A 19,087-nucleotide genomic window follows, 5' to 3' on the forward strand; every position below is an offset into this window, starting at 1 on the left:
ATGTACAGTATATTCACTCAGTACTTGGTCAGGCCTCCTTGCATGAAATACTGCTTTAATAGTGGCCTTCAGTTTGCCTGAATTGTTCGGTCTGGTGCCTCTCATCTTCCTCTAAACAATAGTCCATTGAATCTCTAGGAGGTTGAGGTCAGGCAAATAGCATGGCTCCCCAATTTATTAGACTGAAACTTCACAGCAGTCAATTTTCCTCCTTAACCTAGTTAAGACACTTCTGATATTGTTTCTAGCTCAGGAGTGACTTTACACCAGGGATACCACAGTTATAGCCCATTTCCTTAATAAATCTGTTTGGTGATTATTAAAACATTAACTCCAGCCTCAGTCAAAAGCTCATCGATCTCTTCCAGATTCTTTACTGGGTTTTGCTTCACAATTTTCTCAAAGCTGAAGTTATTCCCATTTGCTGCACACTTTTTTCTTCCACTTAACTTTCATTTAATAAAGTTGGTGATCACGTAGGCCATGCCATTTTTTAAAATGTTATATTACAATTATCTGATATAATTTGGGGCTTTCATTAGCTGCAAACCAGAAACCAAAAATATCAGAAATAATGCTTGAAATAAATCACTGTGTATACAATGAATTAATGAGTTTCACTCATTGACTTGAATTACTGAAATGAATTATCTTTATCGAGATGCACCTATATGTGCTTTTTTCCCACAGTAAGAGTATGAATCAGTCTTTAAAAAGTTTATTGTAGTTCTGGCATTGTGTTTTGTTCCCTTTAACAGGGTAAACAATCAGCACAAGTCAAGAGGTAGAAAACTGTAGTTTGCAAAAACAATTTGTAACTAACCTTTACACGCACACACTCACACCATCACATGAACACAATGCAGATTTTCACACAAACATCAGCTATACTGTCTACTTACACTACACTCATTTACACAATACTGCAGAACAGTGATATCATCCATCACCCAGTGGGCTCCTATCTGTGCACAAACAATAATTAAATAATATGCATCAGTTATGGGGCTCCTTGGAGGGTGTACAAGCAAACCTTAAATAACCATCTTACCTCAAGACTGAAATAACTGACTGGAAATTCCCAGGCGTAAAGATGTTAAAGAATTACAAATATGGCCCATGATCTAGTAGCTGGGTCAGCTGCTTGTTGTATAGGTTTTGTGCTGTTGAAACACTGACCTGTTTACAGTAAGAATGAAGGTTCAGAGTTTTGGACTCATTAAATATCTCGTCTAAGTGTTAAAAATCATGTCAATAGTCGGCAGAAACGGTCATCTGAATTTGAGTAAAGGGAAACAAGCATACCAATCACAATTCAACATTAGGTTCATGCTATTTGACCCAGGACAAGTTGAGACAGCGGGCGATGAAGGCGTAGGTATCAGCCACCTCCTGGATGACTTTGCTGGTGGGCTTGCCGGCGCCGTGGCCTGACTTTGTGTCCACAAGGATGAAAAGGGGATTTGTCTGCTTGGTGCTGCAACCTACAATGTGCTGTAGAGTGGCAATGTATTTGAGAGAGTGGAGGGGAACCACCCGGTCATCGTGGTCTCCTGTCAGCAACAGCACCGCAGGGTACTGGACCCCATTGCCTTCTGGGACATGGATGTTATGTAGAGGGGAGTATCTGGGAAATTAGAAATAACTCCTGTTTAACAGCTTGTAAGAATTACATGTAGTACAATTAACAGATATTAGGAAGTAAGGAAAATCATTATTGCTCAAAGGCCAAGTCAAAACCAGACGAAACATTTTTTTAAAAATGGCAATAATAGCAAAAACTGTATTTGATCATCAACAGGTAAGACTGGATAGTAATGAAAGGACTAATAGAAAATACCTTCTCTGTTGAGAGTTATTGCCCCTGTAACCTAGATGATTAAGATCTTAATAGTTTATACATGCAGGATAAATTTCAAATAACATTCTGGCAGAAGACAGAAGCAAAAAAAAAAAAAAAAACAAATCTGAAAAATCTAGATAAAAAAAAAAGGGAAACATGCTTCTTGCATTAAAGACTAGGAAAAAACTACTGCTGTCCAAAAAAAAAAACCCAATAAAAGCATACATAAAATTTGATTGGAATGGGATAAATGCCAACATAGGACCACAGGATCATAAAAAAACTAGAAAAACCTCTATGAATTTATGCCAAATATATCTCCACAAGCAGCCATTAAATGTAGAAAAAGCAAAACCCAAGAGAGAGAGAACACAGAAAAAAGGAATAAAACTTCTCAAATCAAACAATTTTCAAGAAAATATTTTTAAATAAAACCTTATATTTTTTTAATACTAGTAAGGCACATCACATAAATGAGCATTTTCAGAAGAGCTAGTGCTGTGGACCATGGTAGTGGACGTGTCATGGTATGGGCCTATTTACAGGCCTCAGGGACCAAACACTTTAGCAACTCTGTGCATTTCACATAATATGAACAACAAAGAGATCCGATTGAAAGCTGAACTTAAATGGAAACTAATCGTTTGCACAATAGGAAATGCCGACCTTAAAATATGAGGTTGCAGAAAGGCAGGTCCATTCGAATTAGTCTTAAATAAAAACATTTAAAAAATAGGTAATTTGACCTAAACTCTTTTGCTACAGCAGTATAGAATATACAGATTATATCCATATATTAATCAAAATACTTTGCTTTCCAAATACAGCAGAAGGTGTACTTTTCTACTGAGACAGTTTAGGCAAATTTATAGCTCCCAAATCTGAAGTACCTGGTTCAAAGAGGACAGATATGTATCTTCCTCAAAAAAGGTTCAAGGCATTGAGGGAAAAAGGTTGGATGGAGAACGCTTACTTGTGGAGCCACTCAAACTGCTCTCTGTCTTCTGAGCAGCCGAAGTCTGTCGTCCACGCATGGCCGATCGTAAACTTGTGGAACTTCAGCATGTCCATGACGCCCACCTGAGCTACGGCACAGCCGAACAGCTCGGGCCGCTGGTTCACACAGGCCGCTGAGGGAGAACGTGCACTGTTAAAGATGTCCTGAACTGTAAATATGAACCAAAGTTCATCCGGTCTGCAGCACACCTACCAACAAGCAAGCCCCCATTAGAGCCTCCATTTATAGTCAGTTTGGAAGGAGACGTGTATCCCTCCTTGATGAGATACTCAGCCGCACACTGAAAGTCCGTGAAGCAGTTCTGCTTGCTTGCGAGCATGCCGGCTGAGGAGGAAGACCAAATGATACACCAAGACTTTAAAAATCTACCCCAATACATGTTCAAAGATATAAACTAAACTGCCAGGTGTTGTGCTACCTACCTTTGTGCCAGGTCTCCCCATACTCCCCCCCTCCTCTGATGTTGGCGACAGCCAGAACTCCTCCTAGATGTCTGACGAAGATGAGTCGTGAGACGCTGTAGCTTGGCGTGATGGAGATATTGAAGCCTCCGTAGCCATACAAAAAACCTGGATGGGTGCCGTCCAGTTTGATTCCTTTCTTATGCACAATAAACATTGGTATCTGCGTGCCGTCATTGGAGGGATAGAAGATCTGACAAAATGGAGGAAAAACACAAAAATTATGAAATCATGAGATGGTTGAGCAGGAAAGCACCTTATATAATTAGACACTAAACATGTTAAAAGAGCTCTTGTAAATTCAAGGCTGCAATTTAATTTGCAGTGTTAATGTTCACCAACTAAAATTTGAATTGACCACTTATGTTATCGGTCTCACCTTCATTAAGTTGCAAAAAAGAAAAAACCTTGGAAAAGACAACCTTGCGATATTGTGCTATTTGTCATTTTCTCTTAACAAACATGGCAGTATCACAACAAAAACTATTTAAAATGTTAGGATGTCTTCCCATATGATTTAAAGCTTTATTAATTTCAGCTTTTGTCCTTTGATGCTTATCTGTGATGTTGGCTATGTTAGGATAAAGTTTATATGACAGCAAATAAACAGAATAGTTGTTAGCAAAAAGACACTAGAATGCAAAACATGGTGATCAAATTATTGTTGTGACCAGTGCAGGATCCTATAATTGATGATAAACCTAGAGTTCAAGCAGTGACTTATTGTATGTTTTTAATCTAATGAAAACTTGATTAAAGTAGTTTATATCAGCAGAATACATTTAGTTCTGAAGTTAAAAGCAGTGAACTATGAACAAGAATGACCTTTAGAGATCAGTCAATTTTCAGCTCGATCCCGGCCGGTTGGAAAACAAAAAGCTGATAATTTCCCTGTCAGTGAATGCACCGCAGCCAATTGAAGTACACCGCACTGACAGCTACATTCTTCGGTGTGAAAGTTGTTACTGCAGGAAGAAGACTAAGAGTCGGCTGATTATGAGGTTGCCTTATTTAAACAGGGAATGAGATTTTACTATGACTAACTATATGTGCTCTCTTTCATCCTGTAAACCTAAAGACTGTCTCGGAGTTCATCTCTTTAGCTGTGTTTCTCTCCTAGATGAAGCCACTGTAGGAACTCCTACTGCCATTAACTTAGCTCTAGAATGTACTCCTGAATCAGTGCGTCTGTGTTTTTTTTTGTGTGTATGCTCTGTCTGCTCCCAGTCAGATGGCCGCTCACACTCAGCCTGGTTCTGCTGGAGGTTTCTTCCTGTAAAAGGGGAGTTCTCCTTTTCACTGTCGCTACATCCTTGTTCAGGAGAAGTGAATGCTGCAAGTCACTGACTCGATGCAATCTGCTGATTTACTTGACTTGGAATCTGTCTTTCTGTATGATTTGATTGAATTGAAATTTTTTTTTTTGAAGTCCCTTCAGACATCATGTGTTTTGAGTTGGCGCTAAATAAATAAACTGAATTGAAACTGAATTGAATGAAGTTTGTCAGCACTCTGGTGCTGCTTGAGCATTTATTCACAAATTGATGTTAAAGTTGATCAAATAATAATTCAGAAAACATTTGGTACATTTAATATATGAACAGAACTAAATAAAGATAATCTCCTTTAATTGTGTTACCTGGGTTGTTTGGTAGTCCGCAGGGGTGAAGCCCTTGACAGTGACCTCTCTGAAGACGTGTGGCTGCAGAGGCTCCTTAGTTAGGTCACAATGGTAAATGATGGCTGGAAACGGAGGGAAAAGCAACAATTAATATTTGTCTAAATTACTTGAAAAGCAAGTAGGAAGGTTTTTTTTCCCCATGTAGTTTAAATCATGAAGTAATCTGTTTTCAAGTATGCCTAAATCAGCTTTTCATTTTAGATGTATTTTGTTCTTTGTTTCTTTGAGTTTTGGTAGCTTACGGAGAAAAATGAACTTGTTTTAACAGATAGTCAGGACTAATAAGCAGGTTATTATAATGGCTGGGTTTAAGGTTGATGTATTTGCACATTACACAAGTAGTTTACTACTAGAGTAGGGTGGCAAACATCTTTTTAGTTGAGTAATTTGGTCTATATGCAAATGATCTGGCCTATTTATTTTTATTTAGATCTGCATCTGAGAACTTGTGCTTCATATGCACAATTTGGAGAACATCTGACCTTTAGGCCCAAACTCTCAACATTTAACAAACTGGCCTCTATAATTACACAATGTGTTCATTAACAATGCAACGTTGTAGTATCTTCTACCTGGCGATAAAAAAGAGGTGAAATAGTAGAAGATCTCAGAATCTCTCTTCCGCCCCGTAAAGCCCACGATAGAGCCAACATCAAGAGGAAAGGTTCTCAGTTCCTCCCCTGAGCTCAGACGGTACATCTTCAGCACATTCTTCACATCGTGGAGAAAACACACAAACAGATAGCTGGAGTATGTGCAGGTGGCAAACACTGCAGGGAAAACATCGGAAAACAAACACAAAAAGAAACGGTTTTAATGTATTGAGTTTATCTAATATCAACATCGCAGTGCCCTGCAAATGTATTTTTTTATTTGTATTGGCATTGTATGCGATAGATCACAACAAATTAATGCATAATTGTAAGGTGGAAGGAAAAGGTTTTTACAAATAAAAATCTGAAATATGAAGTGTGCATTTATATTCAGCACCCTTTACTCTGGCACCCCTAAATAAAAGTTAGTTCGACTGAAACGAAGGCCTTCAGAAGTCACCTAACTAGTAAATAAAGTCCACCTGTTTCTAATTTAACTCAAACAGTGGACAAACAGCATCATTAGGAACCAGTGGAATACCAGAAGGCTCAGAGGTAAAGTTGAGGAAAACGCTAAAGCAGGATTAGCTTATAAAACAATTTCCCAAGCTTCTAAATCTAATTGAGAATCTGTAACAAGACTTGAAAATTACTGTTCAGAGATGCTCTTCATCCAATGTGGCTAAGCTTGAGACATTTTGTGAAGAACAATGGGTAAAAATGCATCTAAATGGGAAAAGCTGATAGAAAAATGCCCCCAAAAAGGAAAGGTGGTACTACATGGTACTAAATCAAAGGGGCTGAATACAAACGCATTTTACATTTTTCATGTTTTTAATTATTGTAATGAACTTCCTTCTACTTCAGAATTATTTACAACTTCATCTTGATTCATGACAGAAATCCCAATAAAATACACCGAATTGTTCGGCTGTGATGTGACAAAATTGTGGAGATGAAAATATTTCAAAAACTCACCAATAACATCTTTGTCATGTTGAGGGATAAGCTCCTTCCAGTTTCTCTGATCAGGAGAGGCAAAGTCGATGTTGATGAGTCTGTAACGCGGGGCGTCTAAATTGGTCTTAAAGGTAAACAACGTTCCCTCGTTGGTCACGTATTCGTACTCGGCGTCAAAGTTGTCAATCAACTTTATCCATGGCAAAAGTCCTGAACGCAGAAGGTTTAAGAGTTGTTCAAAATGAAATTAAATAAAACAAATAAAACAAAAGTCTTCATTAGATCTGACAAAAGTGATCAAAAGTTTCCAATCCCAGAGTTAGTTGCTATTTGAAAACATACAAATGAAAAAAGGCATACCTGTAATGCCCTGAGGAGTCGTCTGTAGGTCGCAATACCACAGTCTATTGACAGGATCGCAGCCTTCTCTGATTGACAGCAACACATAGCACCCATCATCCGATACCTGCAATTATTCTCCTATCAATAACCACCACCACATGTAGTCTGCTGAAGTCGTTTTATTTTTGTTTTGTGAGCATAAATAAAGTTGAAAGCCTACCTCAGCCCCACACATCCATTTAGGGTGGTCGGGAAATTCAGCACACAGCACGTCGTCAGACTGTGGAGTCCCCAGAATATGATAGTACAGCTTCTGATGCAGATTCGTTGAGGTCTCAGTGCCTGGGAGGTACAACACGTTAATAACCACTATTAATAGGACCAAGCAGTGAACCATGTTGATAAAAATCTATCAGACTGAGGGTGTATTCACACCAGGAAAGTCATTTGGTCCGCTTGTTTGGTCCGGACAAGGGTTCGCTTGAGTGTATTCACACCTGCACAAAAGGTCCAGACCAAGGGGGGAAACGAACTCTGGTCCGTTTAAAGCGGAGCAAAAGTGGCAAGTGTGAATACACCCTAAATAACAATTGGGCAACATTTCTTGCTAAAGTTTCTTTTATAGTTTCCTTCTAAACCTTCTATTGCAGATATTTACATTCAGGTCAGTAAATTGGTGCAATGAAACTATTTGAACTGGTTTATCTCTTACCATCACTTTTGCCCTCCTGATCAGGGTATGAATTGTAAAAAAGCCCCTTCCCATCATGAGTCCAGGACATGCAACTAAACTTGACTCGCTCCAGGCGGTCCTCCAGAGGCACGGCACCCTCCACCCGCAAGAAGTGGATCTCTACCCAGTCGGATCCACTGGCACTGGTGCCGTAGGCCAGGTACTCTCCATCCTCAGAAAATGCATAGCCTTGATCAGATCAGACGAGAACACAGAGAATTTTAACAGGTTGGTCATTTTAAGCTTCAAATAAAGCAGTGCAATGCAGTTTAAAATGTACAAAATAGTCATTTTTAATCAAAAATGTGGAGAATGTTTATTTCTATTTAAAGAAACAGGGTTATTAACTTGTCTGAATGAAGTAAGATATTTGTCAATTAATACCTCGAAGAGCAACAGTCCCATCATCAGAAAATGTGTTTGGATCTAAGAACACTGTGGGCTCTGCATCTAAACTCTCCTGCACATACATCACACTCTGGTTCTGGAGGCCTGTGTTGTAAAAGTGAAAGTACCTAAAAGCAGAGAGAAAAACAATCTGATGGGACTCGTCTCATCAGAATGAAGATGTGCACCTTTTGTTGAATCTCATTACAGATTTCTTCACCTGTTTCCCCTCTTAAACGGACAACTATACTTTGGATAGTCGTACAGCTCAGTCATGCGCTCCTTGAAGAGATCCCGCACCTCACACTCTTCTAGAAATGGCAACGTCAGCTGGTTCTGAGTGTTGACGAAGGCCTGATGAGAAAGAAACGGGGTTCACACATTGACGATTTATTCATGTACCACTTAAGCAGACAGATTCACATTTTCAGTCCAAGACGTTTCTAGTTAATTCCCTGGTAAATCAAAGAACCACACACTATCTTTGTGAACTAGGGAAGCTAATGTTTTGTGTTATTTTAATATTGATTCTGTTTGTAGGTCTGCAGAAGAACACAAACTGTATTGAGCTAGTTTTAAAATACTTTTTTTTTTTACTGCTTTGTTAACATTAAAGTTTTTCTTCATAGCAACCTGAAAGCTAATGATCACCAATGACTGTTTTAATGACTGACTATAAAAATAAAGTTTATTATAAACCAACAAACCTAACATTTTATTTTTATTTCCCCCATTGAAGATTGCATTTAGGGAGGAGATTTACAAATAAACTGGAAGAACTGGAATAATTAAGAAGATTGTGTAAGTGTGAAGAACTTCTGTCTGTCACCTTTTTGTTTAAACTGGAGAATTCATTTTTTTATTTAAACTGGCTGGTTCTGAGTAGTTTTACTAGGAGAAAAACAGATGATTTGTGAGAAAGTTATTCGTCATTTATAATCTAATGCTTCTGTTTTGCACTGTATTTAATTTCTCTATCTGGACTTCTTGTATATTTAAGATTCTGGTATAATAGGGTTTTATTGGTTCCCATCATATAAAAAAATGTTTTGCAGAAACTCAAGTTGGTCAAGAGAGCTGCAATCAATGCAGCTCCAGTTTTTGTTTCAGTTGAAATTTTGGTGATTATTATTTTAAGAAATGCCAAAGATGTATAAATTCGTTTGTCATGACATAGAATACCTTTAAAAGTTTGCTAACGCTTTTTTACCATAAAAGGATTTCCTGTGACTGATAGTGGCACCAGAACCAATGCGGCTTTTACCTGAGTCTTCTCACTGTCTGGATCTTCCAACCAGCTGTACGGATCCGGTACTTTGCAGCCATGGTAGTCATCCACCTAAACACAGTAACAAATACAGGAGGAAAAAAAAACGAGCCAGGTAGTACGTGAGGCAAAGGCAATATAGATGTAAGACTGGCACATCATGGAGAATGATGTGCTAATTTAACCAAAAAATCTTTGCTGGTATAAGGTAGAAGTTGTTTACTTTATGATCAACATATATTTGATTTATCAGCCAACAGCCTGGTTTCTATCACCTGGCTAGGCTAACTAGCATGCTAACAAAGCAAACTCTCATTGAAATGAATGAACCCCCAAAGTGATTTAGCAAGCCAGGCGAATGAGTTAGCGAGTCCCCCGTACTTACAACAGCCTCGTCGCGGTAAGCCTGGGGATACTGAAAAGCCATTTTGGAGATGGATTTTCGAGAATGACGCAGCATACAAAGCTTTGAAATGACTTTGCGGAGCCTGTGAATCATCCACTTGAAGCTATGAAGCTTTTGTCAGAGGAGATGCTCCCCGTTTATACACAGTCAACGAGCTGCTTGGTCGGTTGCTGTGCTGTCATGTCAAATTTGACATCGCCCTCTAGCGACAGAAAACAATAACTCAAGTCCTAAAACACCAACTCTCGGGTAGGTCCTTTTTTAAACGCGTGGGTGATGTAAAATTGAGGCCGATTTTACGCAAGGGCAAGAGGGGGCAATGCCCCCTCAAACAAACCCTGGACCCCTCAAAACAAACTCTCAATCACACAAGCCGCCGCCTTGCCTCTCTCTCCACCACAGGTAAGGGCAAAACATAGTCGCGCGTACTTGTCTCTTATAAGTAAAAAGACATTTTTGAGATGTGTGGGGTTTTACTTTTGTGCCACAAAATGTTTTTTGTTTTCAATTTATTTTGATAGAATAATTTCTAAAAACCCTCCAAATATTGTGAAAGCGGCCCAAATTTTAACAACTTGCCCAAAACTATTTTTTTCCAGCCCAACTTCGAAAGAAGCCCGACTAGGTGCAGTCTGGCAAATTGCACAGCACAACAGTTTACCACAATCCCTTAAAGAAAACACTAATCAAAAACAATAATAAACATGCTGGAGCATATGTGTACACAGGATGATGGCCCCTTCACATTTCTGCCTGCCCCCTCATATACAGGTCCTTCTCAAAATATTAGCATATTGTGATAAAGTTCATTATTTTCCATAATGTCATGATGAAAATTTAACATTCATATATTTTAGATTCATTGCACACTAACTGAAATATTTCAGGTCTTTTCATTGTCTTAATACGGATGATTTTGGCATACAGCTCATGAAAACCCAAAATTCCTATCTCACAAAATTAGCATATTTCATCCGACCAATAAAAGAAAAGTGTTTTTAATACAAAAAACGTCAACCTTCAAATAATCATGTACAGTTATGCACTCAATACTTGGTCGGGAATCCTTTTGCAGAAATGACTGCTTCAATGCGGCGTGGCATGGAAGCAATCAGCCTATGGCACTGCTGAGGTCTTATGGAGGCCCAGGATGCTTTGATAGCGGCCTTTAGCTCATCCAGAGTGTTGGGTCTTGAGTCTCTCAACGTTCTCTTCACAATATCCCACAGATTCTCTATGGGGTTCAGGTCAGGAGAGTTGGCAGGCCAATTGAGCACACTGATACCATGGTCAGTAAACCATTTACCAGTGGTTTTGGCACTGTGAGCAGGTGCCAGTTCGTGCTGAAAAATGAAATCTTCATCTCCATAAAGCTTTTCAGCAGATGGAAGCATGAAGTGCTCCAAAATCTCCTGATAGCTAGCTGCATTGACCCTGCCCTTGATAAAACACAGTGGACCAACACCAGCAGCTGACACGGCACCCCAGACCATCACTGACTGTGGGTACTTGACACTGGACCTCTGGCATTTTGGCATTTCCTTCTCCCCAGTCTTCCTCCAGACTCTGGCACCTTGATTTCCGAATGACATGCAGAATTTGCTTTCATCCGAAAAAAGTACTTTGGACCACTGAGCAACAGTCCAGTGCTGCTTCTCTGTAGCTCAGGTCTGGGGAATGCGGCACCTGTAGCCCATTTCCTGCACACGCCTGTGCACGGTGGCTCTGGATGTTTCTACTCCAGACTCAGTCCACTGCTTCCGCAGGTCCCCCAAGGTCTGGAATCGGCCCTTCTCCACAATCTTCCTCAGGGTCCGGTCACCTCTTCTCGTTGTGCAGCGTTTTCTGCCACACTTTTTCCTTCCCACAGACTTCCAACTGAGGTACCTTGATACAGCACTCTGGGAACAGCCTATTCGTTCAGAAATGTCTTTCTGTGTCTTACCCTCTTGCTTGAGGGTGTCAATAGTGGCCTTCTGGACAGCAGTCAGGTCGGCAGTCTTACCCATGATTGGTGTTTTGAGTGATAAACCAGGCTGGGAGTTTTAAAGGCCTCAGGAATCTTTTGCAGGTGTTTAGAGTTAACTCGTTGATTCAGATGATTAGGTTCATAGCTCGTTTAGAGACCCTTTTAATGATATGCTAATTTTGTGAGATAGGAATTTTGGGTTTTCATGAGCTGTATGCCAAAATCATCCGTATTAAGACAATAAAAGACCTGAAATATTTCAGTTAGTGTGCAATGAATCTAAAATATATGAATGTTAAATTTTCATCATGACATTATGGAAAATAATGAACTTTATCACAATATGCTAATATTTTGAGAAGGACTTGTAGAACTGGGACTAGAACTGAAATTCAATCTTTACTCTATTCAATCTTAATTCTCTTAATTCAGATCATTGTAAAATTATACAGTTGAGCATTGCTAAGGACTGTAGTCTCTCTGTGTCAAATTACAAAGATCAGACTTCCAGCATAACTCAGGCGTCTTGTCATCTACAGAAGTACTCCAGTGACTGTAGGAAGGAGGTGTGTCAAGAAGCAACGTGCTGATATTGGAACACCTTTTGTAATCTTGCACTTTCATATCTTGAAAATTAATAAGAGACAATGATGGATGAAACAAAAAGCTGGTTCCTAAATAACACACATTCTATGATATAATAATTATTGAACCAAATTACGATACGACTCAGTTAATCTTCCAACCTTATTGCAGCAACATGGGCATTGCTCCAGATTGTAGTGGTGGAAAATGACCTGCGCCAAAATGCAAAGGTCTTTATTTACTGGTCATTCTATGTTCCTACAAGTGGCGCTTCTTGGATAATCTTTTAAATTACTAATTAGCTTCATCCATCTTCTGAAGAAAAGCCTTCCCAAAGAATGATGTTGCCACAAATATGTTTCGCAGCAGATGTGTGTTCAGGGTGTAATTATTTATCAGGGGAAAACAGGATTAAATACTTTACTTTGAATATTTCAGGATTAAATATTTTACTAGTGGAAGAACTTTTGTATTGTCTGGCTGGTGCACAAACAAATGATATCATCAAAATAAATCAAAATCTGTCCATGGGATCTCTACGTAGATGAGCATGGAAGACCCTGTACATAAAAGTGTTTTTGGGTTGTCAGCTTTCACTAATAGATCAGTTCATACTTGGAACACGGTACCAACAGAACTGAGAAACATTACATCTTATAGGCAGTTCTCTAAACCAGTGAAGCAGCATTTGGTAACTAATTGAGTCAGTGATTGTACATAGATTAGTGACTGTTGCATATTGACTGTATATTTTAAATTTTCTCTTATGTATTTCTTTTATTATTTTGTGAGTTAACAAGCATGTCATTTATAGTTAAATTTTTTTCTATATCATCAACCTGCTAGAGACTGCATATGGATATTAGGGACTAACTTTAGCACATTTATATGAAATTAAATTAACTTACACACAATATTTACATAGATGCAAAACAGTTTGTTGCGAAACACACAACTGGAAAGATATCCACATCACTGAGTTTCAGGTCTTTAAATTAGATTTAAAGATGAATCATATCATTTTAATTTCTTTGATGAGTGTTGCCCTGCTAAAGCCTATCCACATCTCAGCCAGAAATCAATTTTTATTACAAATAGATTAAATCATCTGTTGTCTGCATTCAATAATTTAGTCTAGGTTTAACTAGTCTACATTATGCAGTTTTCATGTTTGTTTCAATCTAAAGTGGAACTAATACCAAAAATAATGTGCAATAATCCAGCTCAGAAAAGGTACTGTATATCTTGGACCAGAGATGATAAAAGTAGCATCCAATTTCTTCCAGTGTTTACACTGGACACCACAAGGGGGCACCCACTCCTCTTTGACTGGAAAAGCAAAGAACCAATGGGAACCATATTTTTTGTGAGGACATTTATTGGAGCGCTTGTGCCGCTCCGTGATGTAATGGCACCCTTGGCAGTGAGCCACATTGCCTGTATCAAAAGCTATTAAGAATGGAAATTTTTCAGCATTTTCTTTCCCAGTTATTTCCAGCCATCAGTTAGTGTAGCTGCCTCAGGACCAGTGACTCAGAAAAACTAAACAAACTGGATAGCTACAGTACAGACCAAAAGTTTGGACACACCTTCTCATTCAAAGAGTTGTCTTTATTTTCATGACTATGAATATTGTAGTTTCACACTGAAAGCATCAAAACTATGAATTAACACATGTGGAATTATATACTGAACAAAAAAGTGTGAAACAACTAAAAATATGTCTTATATTCTAGGTTCTTCAAAGTAGCCACCTTCTGCTTTGATTACTGCTACGCACACTCTTGGCATTCTGTTGATGAGCTTCAAGAGGTAGTCACCTGAAATGGTTTTCCAACAGTCTTGAAGGAGTTCCCAGAGATGCTTAGCACTTGTTTGCCCTTTTGCCTTCACTCTGCGGTCCAGCTCACCCCAAACCATCTCGATTGGGTTCAGGTCCGGTGACTGTGGAGGCCAGGTCATCTGGCGCAGCACCCCATCACTCTCCTTCTTGGTCAAATAGCGCTTACACAGCCTGGAGGTGTGTTTGGGGTCTTTGTCCTGTTGAAAAATAAATGATGGTCCAACTAAATGCAAACCGGATGGAATAGCATGCCGCTGCAAGATGCTGTGGTAGCCATGCTGGTTCAGTATGCCTTAAATTTTGAATAAATCCCCAAAAGTGTCACCAGCAAAGCACCCCCACACCATCACACCTCCTCCTCCATGCTTCACGGTGGGAACCAGGCATGTAGAGTCCATCCGTTCACCTCTTCTGCGCCGCACAAAGACACGGTGGTTGGAACCAAAGATCTCAAACTTGGACTCATCAGACCAAAGCACAGATTTTCACTGGTCTAATGTCCATTCCTTGTGTTCTTTAGCCCAAACAAGTCTCTTCTGCTTGTTGTCTGTCCTCAGCAGTGGTTTCCTAGCAGCTGTTTTACCATGAAGGCCTGATTCACACAGTCTCCTCTTAACAGTTGTTCTAGATATGTGTCTGCTGCTAGAACTCTGTGTGGCATTGACCTGTTCTCTAATCTGAGCTGCTGTTAACCTGCGATTTCTGAGGATGGTGACTCGGATGAACTTATCGTCTGCAGCAGAGGTGACTCTTGGTCTTCCTTTCCTGGGGCGGTCCTCATGTGAGCCAGTTTCTTTGTAGCGATTGATGGTTTTTGCGACTGCACTTGGGGACACTTTCAAAGTTTTCCCAATTGTTCGGACTGACTGACCTTCATTTATTAAAGTAATGATGGCCACTTGTTTTTCTTTACTGAGCTGCTTTTTTCTTGCCATAAAACAAATTCTAACAGTCTATTCAGTAGGACTATCAGCTGTGTACTGTAACCACCTCCTGCACAACACAACTGATGGTCCCAACCCCATTTATAAGGCTTGAAATCCCACTTATTAAATCTGACAGAGCACACCTGTGAAGTGAAAACCATTTCAGGTGACTACCTATTGAAGCTCATCAACAGAATGCCAAGAGTGTGCGGAGCAGTAATCAAAGCAAAAGGTGGCTATTTTGAAGAACCTAGAATATAAGACATATTTTCAGTTGTTTCACACTTTTTTGTTCAGTATATAATTCCACATGTGTTTTTTCATAGTTTTGATGCCTTGAGTGTGAAGCTACAATATTCATAGTCATAAAAATAAAGACAACTCTTTGAATGAGAAGGTGTGTCCAAACGTTTGGTCTGTACTGTATATGTGCTTAGAACTGTAATAGAACTTTAAAAGCCACTTCATGGAAAGAAACAGAAAGATGCCCAATCTGCTCAACATAGTAAACAACACTTCTAACTCCCTATAGAATATAGATATGAAACAGCAAGGTAGTCTCAGGAAGACTTTTTTGTTGTTGTAGTAATTTCTTTTTATCTGGGACCAGCACAGAAGCTTATTCCTGCCCTCCACGCTGACCTAATATAATGGACTTCCATAGTGAAAGCTTGCTTTTATGCCTTAACATTTAAATGCAGAAATTACTCAATAGGAAGTTAAACTAATAAAATTGACTATTAAAAGGAAGTCAACCTACATTTGGGACAGTGGTGTGATGTGCATTTTTAGGTTTAAAGTTAAAAACTGTTGCAGGGTAGCTGTAAATAGGGATGTTGAAAGGTCACCTGAGTCAACTGAAGATCTCCATCACTGCTCTTATCTGTCTGACAGTGCAGGAGAGAGGTCAGCCCCTCACTCCTCTTTCTTTCTGCTCATCATCCTCCCCTCCCTTCCTTCCTCCTCTTCTTGCTCAATCAATCAGTGCTGATTTGGCCACCATTGTCTCTTGCAGCTACTCTTACACAATAAATGGTAGCAGAGGATAAGGATTACAGAGGTAGTACACATAACTTTAAGAAGGTGGAGGGATCCTCTAAACTGAATTTTCAATTAACTTACCTGCTTGTAAATATTTACATAAAAACGTTATTGGTATGTTACGTTACATCAGAAATGTTGTTCTTTGTTCTGACAGAACATTTTTAACGATTGTCATTTGATAGAAATGCAGATTAGATCCTACATTCAGACAAAACTACACAGTAGTGTTTCCGTCTAAAAAGACCAAGACACATCATTTGAATGCCACTGATCAGACAGTTAAATGTCTTCTAAGGAATTCCACGGTTTTGTTACTTTCACATTCAGGCACAGAGCGTGTCAGATCTTTCACGCCCTTTAGGCAGTTGCAGTACTGTGCAAAGTTCAGAGAAAGAGATGTTGAGATTCTCAAGTGGCAACACATACTTCTGATTGATTGTATCATAAAAACAGAGAAACAGACAGGAGCTAGAGCAATAATAAAAAATTAATCATGCTTTTTCTTTAGAAACAAATATGAGTTGAATGCATCCCGGGTTCAGGCTCAAACGGAAAAGAATGAAGGTAGTTTTAGGTGAAAATGTTATTCTGTTTTCTCTTCCGCCTCAACCTCAGGAGCACACTTCCAAATGCAAAGGGGTTCTCTTCCTGTTTGCTCATTAGCTGCAATATGTGTAAAGGGCCTATTGTACTTTGATGCCTCTGTTTCCCTTCACAACCTGGGGGAGAACAACACTGATGGTTTCAATGAGTGTTTGAGTAGTAACGTGGCCTTTTTTTGCTCACAGTGGGTTCATGCACTTGTATATTTAACACAGAGCTGGACTGCGCTAGAGGTGTCCACACTTGAATTACACCTCCTTTTCCCTTTGTTTTCCCCCCATTGTCCAGAGTCAGCGGTGATCTGTCCCCTCATAGTCGGAAGCACCTGTCTCCGTTGCAGCAGACAAAGAGGGATGACCACCTGTTGTGTTTAACTGTGGAGGGTTACTACAAGGTTATTCCATTCAAAAATCTTCTTGGGCTCTCTCTCTGACAGACTCCTGTGTGAAGTTGCCATTGTTTTGCACCCTATTAAACATTAATCTAGAAGGGAAGCTGCTGATCCATGGAGATGATTGGACAAACTCTTAAATCATGTCACTCAATAAACTAGTTTGACACTCCAAGATGAGCTGATATAACATTTGATCAATTAATCAACTCACCAACAAGCTCACACAAGCTCTTTCTCATTAACTGCCACACATTTACACACCTTGAGGGATTGTACTTGCAGGCAAAAATGGTGATGTTTCAGTTTTTTATGATATGAATCAGACTCACAGTCGTCTGCCTTGTTTTTCGGAAGCTTCTCAACGTTTCCCTTTATGATAGACCAACACAAAGTACCACAGATCTGTGAAGTGGGAGAACATATGGTTTTCAATTGTTTAACAAATACCTTTTGAAATGTGTAGAGGACTTGTATTCAGTTCCAATGAGTCAATGCCATGTTTTGCTGCAGTTCCAGCTGCAAGTCTTTGGGGCTGTGTCTCTACCAGCTCATGTTGGCCAGAAAGTTACATTTTGATTTTATCTGACCAGATCCCCTTTTTCCACATCAATTCAATTCAATTCAGTTTTATTTATATAGCACCAATTCACAACACGTCATCTCAAGGCACTTTATAAAGCCAATTAAATCGAATCATACAGATTTCAAGTCGGGTACATACACTCCAATTAATCCTAACTATCAAACTGTGCAGTCAGGTTCAGTTTATTAATACAATTGGTTAAAAGGTTTTCTATCTAAGGAAACCCAACAGATTGCATCAAGTCAGTGACTTGTAGCATTCACCCCTCTTGGATGAGCATGTAGCGACAGTAGACAGTCACTTGCGTTGACTGGTTTCAATCCCTCATACTGAGCCTGCATGTAGCAACAGTGGAGAGGAAAATTCCTTTTTAACAGGAAGAAACCTCCAGCAGAACCAGGCTCAGTGTGAGCGGCCATCTGCCACAACTGACTAGGGGTTGGGTTAGGGTTAGAACTGATTAGAGACAAAAAAAACAAAAGCACCAATCCAGTAGTACTTTCTATAGGAAAGAAATTTTGATGCTGTGTTTTCCTAAATAGCTTATTGCAAATTGTGAACAGTAATCTATCAGTTTAGGATAGCCATGTTTGTAGGATAACAGACACACATTTTTTTAGATTATATCCTGTAAAAACTGTTCAAAAACATAAAACATTGTCTTTCCTGTTCTCAATAATAATAATGTTTTTTTGTAAATAGGGAAACGTTTTTACAATAATCTTTACTTCCCATGATAAGTGTTGTCATCTGAACATGCAGTCTATCACAGACTGTTCCAGAGCCACAGCCTCTTGAATGTAATGATAGCAGTCCTAGGGATGCAAAACAGGCAATAATAGGGATGCTTTTAAATGCAGAGATGACAGGGGACTGCTTCCTGCTTGGCTGTCATTAGCCAGGACCTGAATAATAGTGTGGAAGAGGGTCAGTCCCACCTGCCCACCCTCCCCCTCCAAGCTCCTTAGACTAAAGGATGTTATTGAAGATCTGGGATGATTACAGTCCCCTTGTAGGATGGATGTAATTGCCTTGCAGATGATAGGAAATACTAAACCTGTTTTGTCTGTCCCATCAGGTAAAATAACAAGAGCAAGACTCGGTGTTGAACTTTTAAAATGCAACAGTATGAAATGTCTGAACAAGTCCAGCGTTGTCACCTCTGGATAATATCCATGAAACAGCGAATAGTCTGTACCTATTAAGACACACATTCCTGATTCCATTTGGCAGGAAAACACATTTAGGAGACACAATAAGGTGAAGTCAGAAGGCCCTGAGGAGGACAAAAGTTGGCCATTGTTTGTACTGATCATGTTGAAAAGGGAAAGAGAGCACTCAGGTTACTCAGAGCCAGCTTGCTGAAAGAGCCAAGGATAAAAGGACAGTTATAAAAAAAAACATCAGGTGTTGAGTGCCTTTGATTGCCCATGCATGCACTTTGGTCAT

At 39.4% G+C, this 19,087-nt stretch overlaps 1 protein-coding gene across 1 annotated transcript; it reads right to left on the reverse strand.

Moving 5' to 3' along the window:
* Nucleotides 1-702: 702 nt before the first annotated feature.
* Nucleotides 703-9,904, reverse strand: LOC124881575 (prolyl endopeptidase). The gene is made up of 14 exons (XM_047387195.1): nt 9,671-9,904; nt 9,283-9,357; nt 8,239-8,372; nt 8,016-8,146; nt 7,611-7,820; nt 7,119-7,240; nt 6,917-7,022; nt 6,575-6,766; nt 5,576-5,773; nt 4,962-5,065; nt 3,284-3,515; nt 3,054-3,185; nt 2,817-2,973; nt 703-1,627 (listed from the first exon to the last, which is right to left on the reverse strand). The coding sequence occupies exons 1-14, from the start codon at nt 9,782-9,784 to the stop codon at nt 1,333-1,335; spliced, it is 2,202 nt and encodes a 733-aa protein (XP_047243151.1). The 5' UTR covers nt 9,785-9,904; the 3' UTR covers nt 703-1,332.
* Nucleotides 9,905-19,087: the final 9,183 nt, after the last annotated feature.

This window comes from Girardinichthys multiradiatus, chromosome 15, assembly GCF_021462225.1.
Source record: "Girardinichthys multiradiatus isolate DD_20200921_A chromosome 15, DD_fGirMul_XY1, whole genome shotgun sequence".
NCBI lineage: Eukaryota > Metazoa > Chordata > Actinopteri > Cyprinodontiformes > Goodeidae > Girardinichthys > Girardinichthys multiradiatus.